The sequence below is a fragment of the Mastigoproctus giganteus genome, chromosome 14 (assembly GCF_048544385.1).
Source record: "Mastigoproctus giganteus isolate SK-2022 chromosome 14, ASM4854438v1, whole genome shotgun sequence".
Classification (NCBI taxonomy): domain Eukaryota; kingdom Metazoa; phylum Arthropoda; class Arachnida; order Uropygi; family Thelyphonidae; genus Mastigoproctus; species Mastigoproctus giganteus.
Window position 1 is genome coordinate 102418855 of NC_143588.1, and position 16805 is coordinate 102435659.

A 16805-nucleotide genomic window follows, 5' to 3' on the forward strand; every position below is an offset into this window, starting at 1 on the left:
TATACATGCAAGCATACATGCTCCTATGCCTATTCCTTGTTACCCTAACACATCCCATATACCCAACTATTCCATGATGACTGCCATCTGTCCCTGAAACCCCCAACACCCCTCGCTCCAGGTCGCTTCTTATTCTAATAGAAGTTGTGCAAGAATCACCTTCACCTCTGCTGCGGTTACTGTTAAACTATTAGTCTTTGTATCCCCCCCAAACTAGCAGTTTTCCGACCCACATAACACTGCCTCGATAGCATCAGCAAATATTCTTGCACCCTTTCTATTTAAGTGTATCCCATCCCTGTAGAAGCAATCTCTCCTGTTAACAAGTACAGTCCAGGCTGAAAAAAATTCTACCCCTTGAGCCTTGCACAATCTTTCCAGGGCCGAATTGATCGACAAGGCTCTCATTATGTACTCCCTCCTATCGTGTCTGGGCAGAATTGCAGACACTTTCAAATTCAACCCTATTTCACGGCTTTTTCTGGGTGGTGGTATCCGCTGAGAATAAATAACAGTAGTCTTCTCCACTGGTGAAGTGTTATTTATTCAAGGTAGTACAATGCCGTGGAAACTCGTTGTGAAGGCAGTCACAATATGAGATATAACCAAAACGATGCCAATTTAATTAATTAAATTCAATTAAATTAATTAATTTAACTACTTTGGTAGATAGCTATATTAAAATGATGCATTTGCACTAACGTGCATAATATTAAAGAGTTAACTTACTTTGTATAGTCAAATAATCTACTTTTCCATAAAGGATGTTCCCCACGAAATCCATCATGAAAATAGCAAGCTTTTGTGCCGTCAAATTCATTAAGTCCATCCAAAACATTCTTAGAAGCATGACTATGAACCACATCAAGTAGTACAAAAATACCTTGGGCATGAGCATTGTCTATTAACTTTTTCAGCTCTTCAGGAGTTCCATATCGGCTACAGAAAATTGTTTATTTATTGGAAAATTATCACTAAGAATATGAATTATCATTATGAATATGAAAAAGTACAAAATATTTTAATCATATTAACTCTGTACTACTTCTTTTAATTCAATAACCATTATTAATTCATTTGCACAAAACTAATCGTAACTATTTTATGTAATATGATGTAACTATCAAAAATTAACTATTCATAATACCATTATACCACATTGATAACATATAATTAATCAACTGATAACACATAATTTATCAAACAATATACACTGGAGACAGAAGCCATGGGTAATCCAATAGCAGAGTTTTTCTGTTGACCAACCAAGGCAAAGTGATGCATTTGATTCCAATGCTATAAGTAACTCTCTTAAAAAAATAAATACTTCATTTAAAACCTAATTTTAAATAAAGCAAAAGAGGAGAAAGAAACCTGAGAAAAAACAAAAACAGTTAATTTACATGGATGGAAATTAACAACTGAAAATGTTTTCTGCATTTTTTTTTTTTTTTTACTGTACAAATTGGAGAGGTATAGCATTAAGGGAAAGTTACAATGGATAAAGCGATGGTTGAGTGGGAGACGACCGAGAGTGGTAATCAATGGACACTGCTCTTTGTGGGCAAATGTTATTAGTGGAGTTCCCAGGGATTCAGTCTTGGGCCCATTGTTGTTTTGTATATTTATCAATGATATTGATGAAGGTATATCAGGTTTAATGTCTAAGTTTGCAGATGATACAAAGGTTGGCAGGGTTGTTAATGACAGTAAAGACAGTATTCTACTCCAACTAGATCTAGATAAGTTGGGAAAATGGGCTGAGAAGTGGCAACTGAAGTTTAACATTGACAAATGCAAAGTACTGCATATGGGTAGCAATAGCCAAAGAGAAACGTACCAACTGTGTGGTACTATACTCAGGGAAGTGGAAAGTGAAAAAGACCTGGGGCTAATTGTGCAGTCAAATATGAAGTTTGCTGAGCAGTGCAGATGGGTAGCCAGGGCAGGTCACGGAGGCTTGTCAATGATATATAGGAATTTTGCTAGCAGGGACAGGGAGGTGATTATCCCGTTATACAAGGCAATGGTCAGGCCATACTTAGAGTACTATGTACAGGTGGGAAACAAGATTGCTCAGGGAAACAAAAGGGTGCTCTCAGTTCTGCAAGAAAGGCTCAAGTTCTGCAAATTGCAGCGCCTGGAGAGTAGACACCTACGAGGTGATCTGATTGAGGTGTATAAGGCCTTAAATGGGTTGAGCAAGTTGAATGGTGATGGGATTCTTCCTCTTGCTCAGACTAAGAATCTGAGGGGGATACAAGGACTAATAGATTAACAGTAGCCACTGGCAGAGGTGAAAGAGATTCTTGCACTGCTTCTATTAGAATGAGCAGAAGCCAGGAAAACAAGATGCAGGATGTTTCAGAGAGTGTTGGGAGTCATTGCGGTACAAGTAAATACATGGGTTGTGTTAGGGTAGCTAAGAATAGGAACAGGTGCATGTATACTTGCTTGTACACCAATACTAGGAGTTAGGTAAATAAATTTGACGAATTTGAGGTATTGCTCAAAGCATCAAAGGTGGATATTGTTGGGATATCAGAGACGTGGTGTCACACAGATATAAGGAATGCAGAACTGAAATTTGGGGAGTACAACGTCTACAGAAAGGATAGACAGGATAGGAAGGGAGGAGGGATTATGCTATTAGTTAACCCCTCCTCCCTTCCTATCCTGTCTATCCTTTCCGTAGAGTTTTGTTAAGGGGGAAGCCAGTCGACATTGCTAGACAGTGCAGTGTCGAGTCAGTTTGGCGTGATATAAGCAGTAGCAGTGTGCTATAGGCCTAATGACTCTGATAAGTATAATAAGAAAATGTACAGGGAAATAGAGTGGGCCGGGCCAGTAAATCAGAGAGTCATATAATGGGGGATTTTAATTTCCTAGATATTGACTGGAATTTGTGGATTGGTCACTCACACACTAGCAAGGCTTTTGTGGATTTATTGGATGATTGTTTTCTACATCAGCATGTTCGGAAGGCAATTGGAGGGAGTAATATACTTGATTTATTATCAGTAGTGATTCTTCATGCATTAAGAATCTGCAGATAAAGGAACCACTAGGCATCAGTGATCACAGTGTGATGAAATGGGATTTACTCAAAGAGGTAACTACCATCAGGGGTAAAGGGAAGGGTTATTGCTTTCGTAAAGGCGACTACGATGGTCTGAGACAGTATTTAAATTATATACAGTGGGACCAACTGATGATGTTACCAACAGCAAATTCAAAATGGGAAGCATTCAAAGAACTTATCTTGGAAGCTACTAGGGCTTTACAAACCAACTAAGAAATACTGTTCAAGGTTTAGGCCTAAATGGATGTCAGATGAACTAATTAGACACATGGCAGAGAAAAAAAATGCATAGGATACATATAAGTTAACATGTGACACAGAAGCCTATGATAGATATAAGCTGGTCTATAACCAAGTCACAAAGGAGGTTAGGCAGGCAAAAGCATATTATGAGAAATCTTTGGCAAAGGATGCAAAGAAAAACAGCAAAGATTTCTTTATTTATGTAAACTCTAGAAGAAAGGGGATGAATCAGATTGGTCCACGTGATATTGATGGTTCAACTGTTGATGATCCTGCTCAGATAGCTAACAAAGTAAATGAATATTTTGCATCGACATTCACACATGAGGAGTTATTCAGCGAGGGGAATGCCAAAGGTGTATTCAACTCTGGCAGTAAGCTAGATAATCTTGTAATAACTGAGAGTAAAGTGGAGGAGAAATTGTTGAAGATAAATACAAGAAAGTTACCTGGGGTGGATGGGATCTATCCAGTTATATTAAAGGAGGCAGCAAAGGAAGTAAGCAAACCCTTAGCCATAATTATGAGAGCTTCCTTGGATTAAGGGGAGGTACCCATAGACTGGAGATGTGCAAATGTGACCCCAATTCACAAAGGAGGATCAAAGGCTGACACAAGTAATTATAGACCTGTGAGTTTAACTTCTGTTCCAGGAAAATTAATGGAGGCCCTTGTTAAAGAAGCACTGCAGGATCATGTAGACAAGACTTCAGTTATAGCTCGGACCCAGCATGGTTTTGTTAAGGGGAAGTCTTACCTGACCAATTTGATTGGATACTATGATGCAGTCACAAAAGAGCTGGATGCAGAGAATAACTTTGATATTATATACTTGGATCTTAGAAATGCTTTTGTTACTGTTGCAAATGGAAGACTGCTGCACAAATTGGAGCAGTGTGGCATTGGAGGCAAATTGCTGCTATGGATAAAGGGGTGGTTGAGGGGGAGAAGACAGAGAGTGGTAATCAATGGACACTGCTCATCGTGGACTAATGTTATTAGTGGAGTCCCTCAGGGTTCAGTGTTGGGTCCATTTTGTTTTCTGTATTTATAAATGATATTGATGATGGTATATCAAGCTTAATGTCCAAGTCTGCAGACGATACAAAGGTTGGCAGGGTAGTTAAGGACATTACTGACGCTATGCTCTGCAACAGGATCTGGAAAGGTTGAACAGATGGACTGAGGGGTGGCAAATGAAGTTTAACATTGACAAACATAAAGTACTACATATGGGAAACAGCAACCCCAGAGCAACGTATCAACTCTGTGGTACTACACTGACAGTGGTAGAAAATGAAAAGGACCTGGGGGTAATTGTGCAGGCAGATATGAAGTTCTCTGAGCAGTGCAGACGAGCTGCAAGAGTAGCTCATGGTGTATTGTCAATGTTATACAGGAATTTTTCTAGCAGGGATAAGGAGGTGATTATTCCCTTGTATAAGGCAATGGTCAGGCCACACCTAGAGTACTGTATACAGGTTGGAGGCCTCATTTCAAGAAGAATGTAGAGCTGCTGGAACGAGTACAGAGAAGGGCAACAAGATTATTGAATGGAACAAAGGCTTAAGTTTTGCAAATTACAGTGTCTGGAGAATAGGCACCGGCGAGGTGATCTGATAGAGGTGTATAAAGCTTTGAATGGTTTGAGCATGCCCAATGCTGATGGGATTCTTCCTCTTGCTCAGAATAATCACCTGAGAGGGCATAAATTCAAATTGAGGAAGGACGGATGTCGGATAGATGTGCGGAAATTTGCCTTTAGCCAGCGGATAGTTGGTTGGTGGAACAGACTTCCATCCCTTGTTGTGGAGGTTGATAGCTTAAATAAATTTAAGGCTCAGCTGGACAGGTATTTTGAACGAATGGAGGGGTGAAGTGGAAGGTGTTTTTTTTTTTTTTTGGCTGATGCTGCATAAGCTTGCTTTCTTGCATCATAATGCCTCTACTAATTCTAATGCTAAAAGATAGGCTTAAGTTCTGCAAATTGCAGTGTGTGGAGAGTAGGCACCTACGAGGTGATCTGATTGAGGTGTATAAGGCCTTGAATGGGTTGAGCAAGCTGAATGGTGATGGGATTCTTCCTCTTGTTCAGGCTAAGAATCTGAGGGAAGCACAGTTTCAAATTATGGAAAGATAGTTGTAGAATAGATGTGCGAAAATTTGCCTTTAGCCAGCTGGTAGTTGATTGGTGGAACAGGCTTCCATCATTTGTTGTGGAAGCTAATAGCCTAAATAAATTTAAGGCTGACCTGGATAGGCATTTGCAAGGAATGGAGGGGTGAAATGGGAAGTTTTTTTTTTTTTTTTTGCTGATGCTGCATAAGCTTGCTTTGTTGCATCTTATGCCTCTACTAATGCTAATGTTAATATTCCATAGTAGGGTGGATTTGCAATTTGTACAGAGTGAACAGCTGTTCAGAAGAAAAGTAATGCCAAGAGCAAAAGAGAAAATCAGTTTTTTAGATGCAGAGCAAGCAATATTTGTGATGTGCTTATGCACAAGACAGATTAGAAGTCAGGAAAATTTCTAATAGAGATATATGTCATCTTGTTTAGAAATGTGTGTATCACCGAAGAAACCTTTTTGCAAGACAAAACAGGACTGAGTTTTAAAAGGATTGAAATCAACTTAGTTATCTTTTTTCCTCTGAAAAATTAAGTGGAGATCAGCAGTTAGGGAACTGGTAGTGGATATTGGAGAATTGAAGAAAGACAGTCATAGAATAGATGTGTGGAAATTTGCCTTTAGCCAGTGGGTAGTTGATTGCTGGAAGAAACTTCCATCTGTCATTGTGAAAGTTGATAGCTTAAATAAATTCAAGGAGGAATTGGAAAAACATTTACAGGGATTGGATGTGTGAAATGTTTTTTTTTTGGATAATGCTACATAAGCTTGCTTTCTTGCATTGCATGTCTCTACTACTACTATAACATGTATAATAACTTAGCATATTATGAGAATAACAAAGAACAATGCAAATGATTAGAAATATTGTTAGAGAAAATGTATAGAAAAGGTATGTAGTTTCTTTTTACTTTTTTTTGGTTGATGCTGTGTAAGCTTGCTTCTTTGTATCATTTTTCACTACCACTAATAACTAACCTCAAGTGCTATAAATATGAAATTTACAAGCAGCAATCTTTATTCTCTAACATTACTTAAGGTATCACAAAAACATTTTGAAAATAATCACCATTATGATCATAACATAATGAGTATGACGAAACACATTAGAAAACAATATGCTAAAAATGGATGTGTGACATGGGATGTTTTTTTTCTTTTGGTCGATGCTGTATAAGCTTGCTTTCTTGCATCATATGCCTCTGCTAATACTAATGCTAAAGTTAGTTGAAGCTGTTTATGCAGGGCAAGGATTATCAAACTGGAAGGTGAAATGCAATGTGCTGTCATCAGCAAAGCTAAGGATATGATTTAAAGTCAATGGGAGAAGGTCATTAATATATAAGAAGAAAAGACTCAGAGAAAGAACTAACCCAGGGGAAAACCTGCATTAGTGGCAAAGTTAGAAGATAGAGAGCCATCTACCATCACCTGCAGTGAGTGAACAGAGAGAAAACTGGATACCCAATTGCAAAAAACAGTTGGGAAACCATAAGATGGAAGTTTATTTAGGAGACTTTTATGCCAAACATAATTAAAAGCCTCTGAAATATCAAGAGCAACTGCTTGAGTTTCGTCAAACTTTTTCACTGGATTTGTCCATAGGAGTATATCACCAGTGGATCAATACTGATGGAATCCATACTGGCGATCTTTGATCAGATGGAAGGTTTCTTGATAATTTAGGAGCTGACATTTAATAGATTTCTCTATTACTTTGGAAAGGGTAGAAGTAAGGGCAATGGGAAAATAACTGGATGGGATAAATTTGTTACCCTTCTTAGGAATTGGCTGGTTATGAGCAATTTTCAAGCAGAAGGAAAAACACTGGTGGAATAAGTGTAATAATAATAATAATAATAAGTGTAAAAAGATGACACAGGAGCACACTGCAGGTATGTTATTCCTATGGAGATATACAAATACACAATGCAGTGTAGCATTATAATTTAAAAGGCCTGAGCAAAACGACTGCTGTCACTGCCTTGTATTCTTCATTTCAGAAAATTCCAGGCCTCTGAAATTGATAATGGTCATCTGTAATTTAAGCAATCATCATGCTGGGGATGGATTATGAGAGTTTCAAAAATTAACTTTAAAAATGCAGATTGGATAATCTGTTATAAGATCGTACGAAATTTATGGGTAATAACTTTCATAAACACAATAAGTTCTCAATTCCATTGTACTATTTTTTTTTTTTCAGAAATAGACTGATGTTATTTTGTGTTTCAGGAAGTACCTTGTGGACACCAACTAAACAGAATTACAATTTAAGGAACATGGAATAAGTTATACTATATTAATTTCAAGAAGCTGTGGAGTCAATAGGAACTGATAATTTTTAATGAATATATCAATCTTTTAAATAGTTAAAAGTCAAGATAATACCGTTATTATTAAAGATTCATTTAATGTTAAATGCCGCAGTTATATACAGGGTAAACAGATATAATTCCAAATAAATTTATTTTATGGTGGAAGGGATGATAGAAAAACATTACGTAAAAAAAAAAAACAGCAAGCTTTCAAGTGAACATATACAGATTAGTCAGAAGGAGGGGAGGTAGCTCTTTTTACAAATCTCTCGGTAAGTAATTTGAGTCTTATCTACAAATCATGTGGTGCCTCTGTAGCCAGGTGGGAAGGAGCAGCAGTGCGTAGCACACGCTTCTTGATTAGACCGGGGTTCGAGCCCGTCGCCAACAAATACGGAGTATGTGGAAAGGTCAGGGAATGACCAACGCATATTACCGGAGCAATATCGCCTTAGTTGCTAATGCTCCTAAAAACCAAAAACAACAACAACAAATCATGCAGTGGAGTTGAAAGTTTAAATACAGTGAAAAACGGAAATAAATATAACTGATTTTTTGAATGGATGATACTTTAAGAACATATTTTTAAAGATAACTGGAATAGTGCAGATACGGAGATACAATTTTCATAAAATACATAGCATTGCAACAGAATTTTCAGAAAACAACACATTACACAGAGATGGTTAAGGCAGGCCTATTTCTAATTCAACATGGCAGACATGGCAAAGTTAATATTAATGATAGTTTACAGACTCCATAATAGGGAGGAAGAAAACATAGCCTTTAGTCTTGTGCATGTGGATAGGGTAGTAGACAGAGTCATTAAGAAAAAGGCCTGGATCCAATTCTTGTTGCAGGTCAAAGCTGAAAAATACTTCCTGTTAGGATAACAGTAACTAAGTACTTAGTAATTATATGTAATCCCCAACTGCTCATTTAATAATTAAAGTTATAATATAATAAATAAAATAATTAAATAATAATAAGTAAAGTGATAATTAAAGTTAAATAAATAAAACTGCTACTGTTTTAAAAATATAAACATTTTTATGACCTCAGTAATAATTACAATTAGACACATTTTGTAACTCATAGGCACATGTATATATACACCTTAAAGTTAGATTATACAGGAACAACATGCCACTCAAGGATAACATTATACCTGCATTTGCTATATGTTCAGATAATATCTCTGGTTGCATGATATATATTTCCATCAAGCAAGTGAAACAAAATGTGTACTAAAAAGCAAACGTATAAAATAAGAATGAGATTATTCCACTTTAATTCCTGCTATTACTGAGTTAATAATAATGAACAAGTAAAATGAAGAACTGTGATTTATGAGGTTAATAAAATGGAATTAAATGTTATCATAAAACTCCTATATTTACTGAAGCTTAATAGGTAAATACATTTGACAGAACTATATCTTGGTAATTAAAAATGTAAAAATTTGAACTTTTCATTTCTAACATAGAAATAAGCCCTTTTAATTAGTATCAGCAGCAAATGATGCAAGCAAGAAAGAAAGAAGCTGAAAGAAAGCATCAACCCAAAAAAAAAAATTACAAACAAACACTTCCCCTATCACCTGTCCATCTCTTCTAAGATTTGTCCATTTCTTAAAATTATTTAAACTACCACTTTCAACAACATCAGATGGATGTTTGTTCTAATTCCTCCAACTATTCTGCAATCAACCAGCTTCGGTTTAAATTTACATCCACTCAAGTATTCTGAATGAGATGGAGGATGCCATCAGCATCGAGTTTACTTAATCCCATTCAAAACCTTTAAACACCTCAATCAGATCTCCTTGTGTGCCTAGTCTCCAGACATCACAATTTGAGAAACTGAAGCCTTTCTTGGTAAGAGCACCCTTTTGCTCCCCTCACTAATCTCATTGCTCTTCTCTACACTTGGTCTACCAGTTCACACCCTTTGTAAGAGGTTCCGAGACCTGTATGCAATACTCAACATGCATCCTAACCACTGCCTTATATCAGGTCTAACAACACAATTTCCTCCAGGTTTTACATTCTCCACATGATGTGCCACATTTACTGTGGTAACTGAGCAGAAAGTAGCTAGCACTGAAAGCAGCCCAGCACTGAACCTGGGGTATTCCACTAATAACATTAATCCAAGAAGGGCAGTGCCCATTGATAACCAGTCTGTCTTTTCCCACTCAACCATCCCTTATTCCACAAAATTAACTTGTCATTAATGCCACACTGCTCCAATTTGTACAGAAATTGTTTATATGCAACAGTGTCAAAAGTTTTGCTGAAATCTAAATAGTCAAAATTATTTATTACATGTGGTTATTTTGTTACTGCATCATAGTATCCAATGAGACTGGTCAGACAAGTTCACCCTTTAATAAATTCATGTTGTGACTGAAGTATAACTTCATTGAAATGAGCAGAAGCCTGAAAAACAAGATGCAGGATATTTCAGAGACTGCTGGGAGTCATTGGGGTACAACTAAACACATGGGTTGTGTTAGGGTAGCTAAGAATAGAAACAGGTGCACGTATACCTGCGTGTATACCAATGCTAGGAGTTTGGTAAATAAATTTGATGAATTTGAGGTATTGCTCAAAACATCAAAGGCAGATATTGTTGGGATATCAGAGACGTGGTGTCACACAGATATAAGTAATGCGGAACTGGAATTTGGGGAATACAATGTGTATAGAAAGGATAGACAGGACAGGAGGGGAGGAGGGGTTATGCCATTAGTTAAGAAACACATAAAGTCCAAGGAAGTGAAGCCAGTCGACATTGATGGACAGGGCAGTGTCGAGACAGTTTGGTGTGACATAAGCATAGGGAAATCAAAATTGAGAGTAGGAGTGTGCTATAGGCCTAATGACTCTGATAAGTATAATAAGATATTGTACAGGGAAATAGAGTGGGGCAGTAAATCAGAGAGTCTTATAATGAGGGATTTTAATTTCCCAGATATTGACTGGAATTTGTGGGTTGGTCACTCGCACACTAGCAAGGCTTTTGTGGATTTATTGGATGATTGTTTTCTACATCAGCATGTTCGTGAGGCAACAAGAGGGAGCAATACTCTTGATCTGATTATCAGTAGTGATTCTTCATGCATTAAGAATCTGCAGATAAATGAACCACTAGGTGGCAGTGATCACAGTGTGTTGAAGTGGGATTTACTCAAGGCGGTAACTACCATCAGAGGTAAAGGGAAGGGTTTTTGTTTTCGTAAAGGTGACTATGATGGTCTGAGACAGTATTTAAATTCTATACAGTGGGACCAACTGTTGATGTTACCAACAGCAAACTCAAAATGGGAAGCATTCAAGGAACTAATCTTGGAGGCTACCAGGCTTTACATACCAACTAAGAAATATTGTTCAAGGTTTAGGCCTAAATGGTTGTCAGATGAACTAATGAGACATGTGGCAGAGAAGAAAAATGCATGGGATATATACAAATTAATGGGTGACATGGAAGCCTATGATAGATATAAGTTGGTCTGTAACCAGGTCACAAAGGAGATTAGGCAGGCAAAGGCAGACTACGAAAAATCCTTGGCAAAGGATGCAAATAAAAACAGAAAAGAGTTCTTTACATATTTAAACTCAAGAAGGAAAGGGATGAATCAGATTGGTCTACTGGATATTGATGGTTCAACAGTTGAGGATCCTGCTCATGTGGCTAACAATCTAAACGAGTATTTTGCATCTACATTCACGCATGAGGAGTTATTCAGGAAGGAGAATGATGTAGGTAAAGTAAACATTGGCAGTGAGCTGGATGATTTTGTAATAACTGAGAGGAAAGTGGAGGAGAGATTGTTGAGGATAAACATAAAAAAGGCACCTGGGTTGGATGGGATCTATCCAGTTATATTAAAGGAGGCAGCAAAGGAAGTAAGAAAACCCCTAGCCATAATTATGAGAGCTTCTTTGGACTCAGGGGAGGTACCCATAGACTGGAGATGTGCAAATGTAACCCCAATACACAAAGGAGGATCAAAGGCTGACACAAGTAATTATAGACCTGTTAGTTTAACTTCTGTTCCAGGTAAATTAATGGAGGCACTGGTTAAAGAAGCACTGCAGGATCATCTAGACAAGAATTCAGTTATAGCTCAGACGCAGCATGGTTTTGTTAAGGGCAGGTCTTGCCTGACCAATTTGATTGGATACTATGATGTAGTCACAAAAGAACTGGATGCAGGGAATAACTTTGATATTATATATTTGGATCTCAGAAAGGCTTTTGATACTGTTGCACATGGAAGACTGCTGCACAAATTGGAGCAGTGTGGCATTGGAGGCAAATTGCTGCTATGGATAAGGGGATGGTTGAGGGGGAGAAGACAGAGAGTGGTAATCAATGGACACTGCTCAACGTGGACTAATGTTATTAGTGGAGTTCCTCAGGGTTCAGTGTTGGGTCTATTGTTGTTTTCGGTGTTTATGAATGATATTGATGATGGGATATCAAGTTTAATGTCCAAGTTTGCAGATGATACAAAGGTTGGCAGGGTTGTTAAGGACACTACTGACGCTATGCTGCTGCAACAGGATCTGGAAAGGTTGAACAGATGGGCTGAGAGGTGGCAAATGAAGTTTAACATTGACAAATGTAAAGTACTACATATGGGAAACAGTAACCCCAGAGCAACGTATCAACTCTGCGGTACTACACTGACAGTGGTGGAGAATGAAAAGGACCTGGGGGTAATTGTGCAGGCAGATATGAAGTTCTCTGAGCAGTGCAGACGGGCTGCAAGAGTAGCTCATGGTGTCTTGTCAATGATATACAGGAATTTTTCTAGCAGGGATAAGGAGGTGATTATTCCCTTGTATAAGGCAATGGTTAGGCCACATCTTGAGTACTGTATACAGGTCTGGAGACCCCATTTCAAGAAGGATGTAGAGCTGCTGGAACGGGTACAGAGAAGGGCAACAAGATTAGTGAATGGAACAAAGGGTTGCTCTTACGAAGAAAGGCTTCAGTTTTGCAAATTACAGAGTCTGGAGACTAGGCACCGGTGAGGTGATCTGATAGAGGTGTATAAGGCTTTGAATGGTTTGAGCATGCTCAATGCCAATGGGATTCTTCATCTTGCTCAGAATAATCACCTCAGAGGGCATAAATTCAAATTGAGGAAGGACGGATGTCGGATAGATGTGCGGAAATTTGCTTTTGGCCAGCGGGTGGTTGGTTGGTGGAACCGACTTGCATCACTTGTTGTTGAAGTTGATAGCCTAAACAAATTTAAAGCTCAACTGGACAGGTATTTCGAACGAACAGAGGGATGAAATGGGAGTGGTGTGTGTTTTTTTTTTTTTTTTTGGCTGATGCTGAATAAGCTTGCTTTCTTGCATCATATGCCTCTACTAATGCTAATGCTAATGCTAATGCATTCTTGTTTAGATGGACCTGCATTACTTTTTCAACTAGTGACTCCATTATTTTCTGAAGTCAAGCTAACAGATATATAATTACTCATATCACTCTTTGATCCCTTTTGTGAATTGTGCATACATTTGGACATAGTCCAAAGGGACCTCACCTGACTTCAATGATGCTCTCATAATTATGGCTAAATATTTGCTTATCTCCTTTCTTGCCTCCCTTAATATAGTTGGATAGATCCATTCACCTCAGGTTTCTTTCTTATGTTTAACTACAACAATTTCTCCTCCACTTTGTTCTCAGTTATTACAGAATCAATCAGCACCCTGGTTACAGTTTGATAAACTTCTGGCATTTTCCTCCTTTAACTCCTCATGTGTGAATGTAGATGCAAAATACTCATTCAGATTATCAGTTATTGAACCACTGATATCAAGTGGACCAATCTGATTCATTTCCTTCCTATTAGACTTCATATAATTAAAGAAGTCCTTTCTGTTTTCCTTAGCATCCTTTGCCAAAGATTTCTCATAATCTGCCTTTGCTTGCCTAATCTCCTTTGTGACTTGATTACAGACTAGCTTATATCTGCCATAGGCTTCTGTGTCGCCTGATTATTTATATGCATCCCATGCATTTTCTTCTCTGCCATGAGTCTCATTAGTTCATCTGACATCTATTTAGGCCTAAACCTTAAACAATATTTCTTAATCTGTATGAAAAGCCTAGTAGCTTCCACGATTAATTCCTTGAATGCTTCTCATTTAGAATTTGCTGTTGGTAATATTATCAGTTGGTTCCACTGCACAGAATTTAAAAACCATCTGAGACCACTGTAGTCACCTTTAAGGAAGCAGAAACCCTTCCCTTTATCCCTGATGGTAATATCTTGAAATTACCAGAGAACCTCTGTTTCAGTATAGTGACTTGTTCACTTGGCATCTGTTTGGAAATGTTAGCTTCAGCCCTGACCTAGACTGGAGGAATTACTGATTGCCCTTTTACTCTAATTTAAGTTAGCCAGTCTTAAGTGGATGTATAGCGTCCTCCCACCTTGAACATACACACCTACACTCATATGCAGAGGGCAATGGAAACCCACCAAATAAGCCTGCAAAGAATCTCCAGGATAATGGACCTTCCTATGGACAGAATACTTTTCATCCTTTCATAATAATCATCAATTAGCAGAGATAAATATTTGATAGTAGACCAAAATTTGAATATCTGGCTAATTCCATGTTATGCTTTTCATACAAGGCAATATAAGTGGCGAAGGTAAAGAAAGCCTGCACGAGAAGCACGCAAAGTTCGATGAAATTTACTGGTAAAAGTACTTTGCCGTAACGGCATTTGTATTGTTGCTCGTTCAGTAAACATACTGTGGGTGTTATCAGTCAGGAATAGAAATTGAATCCCATGGGAGATTGAAACCCTCCCGAAATGGAGTGGGTAACCTGACCTTTTTTCTTAGAATCACTGGTGGATAAATTGTTTAAGAAAAAAAAAAAAAGGCAAAGGAAGCCCACACGAGAAGCACAGCAAACTTCGAAAAAGTTTACCGGTGAAACTACGTTACAAACATTTCTTACGACGCCAGAACTTCCAATATGACTCTGTTCATCATTCAATTAGTGATTCTATAAAAAAAAGGTCAGGTCACCCCCCCCCCCACTTCGGGAGGGTTTCAAGCTCCCGTGGAATTCAACTTCTACTCCAGACCAATAACACCCACCGTCTGTTTACCAAGCGAGCAATGATACAAATGCCATTACGGCAAAGTACTACTCGTGCAGGCTTTCTTTACCTTAGCCTATTAAGTTTATTGGCCATTTGTAAATTACAGAAATTCCAACCAATTAGAACTCCTTTGACAATGTTTAAAATTTCTTTTGTCATTCAGTTATCAAATCTTAAAAAAAAAAAAAAAAAAAAAAGCTCCCTTCTTGAAAACTGTAAGGAAATTTTTTCTAGTGGATTTTTATGAAGGATGATGCTGTTTTCTATTAATTAAGGAGTTTTAAATAATAAAAAAAAGGCGGGCTTATGTAGCTGGTTGGAATTTCTGTAAGTTAACAAAAACCGACAAATTATAATAATTTACCTTTAATGTGGAGTTCATGTTTTTCTCAAACTTAGATTATTATGAAATTACAAAATTATCTTACCTTGATGCAGCAAAGAAGCTTGTTACCTGATAACCAAAACTAGCATAATATGCATGCTCCATTATAGCCATTAACTGTATAGCATTGTAACCTAAATAAGAAATACAGTATTCTTTAAAATTAAAATTCATTTTTATTTATTCATTTATGTAACTAAATATTTAATATATATAAAAATAGTACTGCATTAAACTATTCCATTTTTATTTAATCAAAAGCTTTTGTTTCATAGAAATGGCCAAGTAAAATTTTTTCATTTATACAAATATTTAATTATTTTAGTTAATATGTATTGTTCAAGTTTTAAAAATGAAATAGTGAAGTATACTGTCTTATTCAAATAAAAAAATGAAATTTTTTTTATAGTTTTAATTGTAGTTTCAATATTGGCTGATATTCTGGTGTGAATATACAAACCAGATATTAAAAAATATCTAGTTTGCCCATTCAAACCAGAGCAAAACCAATATTAAAAAAAAAAAAAAAAGTAACAGGTGCATTAGTAGTGCATTAGCATCATGTTTGTACCTAGTGAATTACTGAAAATTAATTAATTATGTTTATTAGCTGTTGATCAGGATTTCATACAATATAGAGAGGCAACAAATACAAAAACAGGCCAGTGGTTATAGGTTTGTCTAGAGGCATTCTAGACAAAGTTTGCTTGTTTGTTATTTGGTTTTTAGGAGCATTAGCAACTAAAGCCATATTGCTCCGGGGATATGTGGTGGTCATTCCCTGACCTTTCCGCATCCTCCGTATTTGGTATTCACGGGCTCGAACCACAGTATAATCAAGAAGCATGTGCTACTCACTGCTGCTCCTGCCCACCTGGCTACGGAGGCACCTCTAGACAAAGTGAAAGGCCAGTGTGGCCTTGCCGAGAAGTATCCCTATATTGATAAGAAATACATTAACAAATACAAGCTTGCCCTGGGACAACTAATGCAACAGTTATAGGGCTTACAGTATAAAATAATACATATAAATTAATAACACATGGTAAAATAGCATCATTTTTATCAAATCTCATATTGTGAATAAACAGTTTACTGCTTATATCAGATAAAGAATATGGAAGCTCTTACTTTACCTAATGTAAATAATAAATTGTTTTTTCTTTAAACAGTGTATTTTCCTTAAATAAATTATATCTTCAATGCCAAAATGTCACTACCCATCAGTATTGGCATAAAATTCTACAACAGGTGTTGGCATGAGATGGAAAATCCATTCCATCTTAAAATACTTATGGCACAAGCAGTTCTGAATATTTTTTTAAAAATTTTTCTAATCAATGCAACACTTGTTCTCCATCATTAAAATATTATAATCATAATGGTAGCATTTTTTTTTTTTTTTTATTACTTTCACCTAACTTTTATTGCTGAGCTCTACGAGAGACAAAAGGATCAGCAATGGTGGTTAATGAAACCCACAGCCTATATTAAGTATTT

At 37.0% G+C, this 16805-nt stretch overlaps 1 protein-coding gene across 1 annotated transcript in view; it reads right to left on the reverse strand.

Moving 5' to 3' along the window:
- Positions 1-16805, reverse strand: part of AGBE (1,4-alpha-glucan-branching enzyme) — a 122111-nt gene that overhangs the window by 59064 nt on the left and 46242 nt on the right. Inside the window, exons 6-7 of the mRNA XM_090388907.1 lie at positions 15349-15439; positions 730-939 (exon numbers count right to left, since the gene is read on the reverse strand). Of these exons, the coding sequence (XP_090245033.1) occupies positions 730-939; positions 15349-15439 (301 nt within the window). The remainder of the gene's footprint in view (positions 1-729; positions 940-15348; positions 15440-16805) is intronic.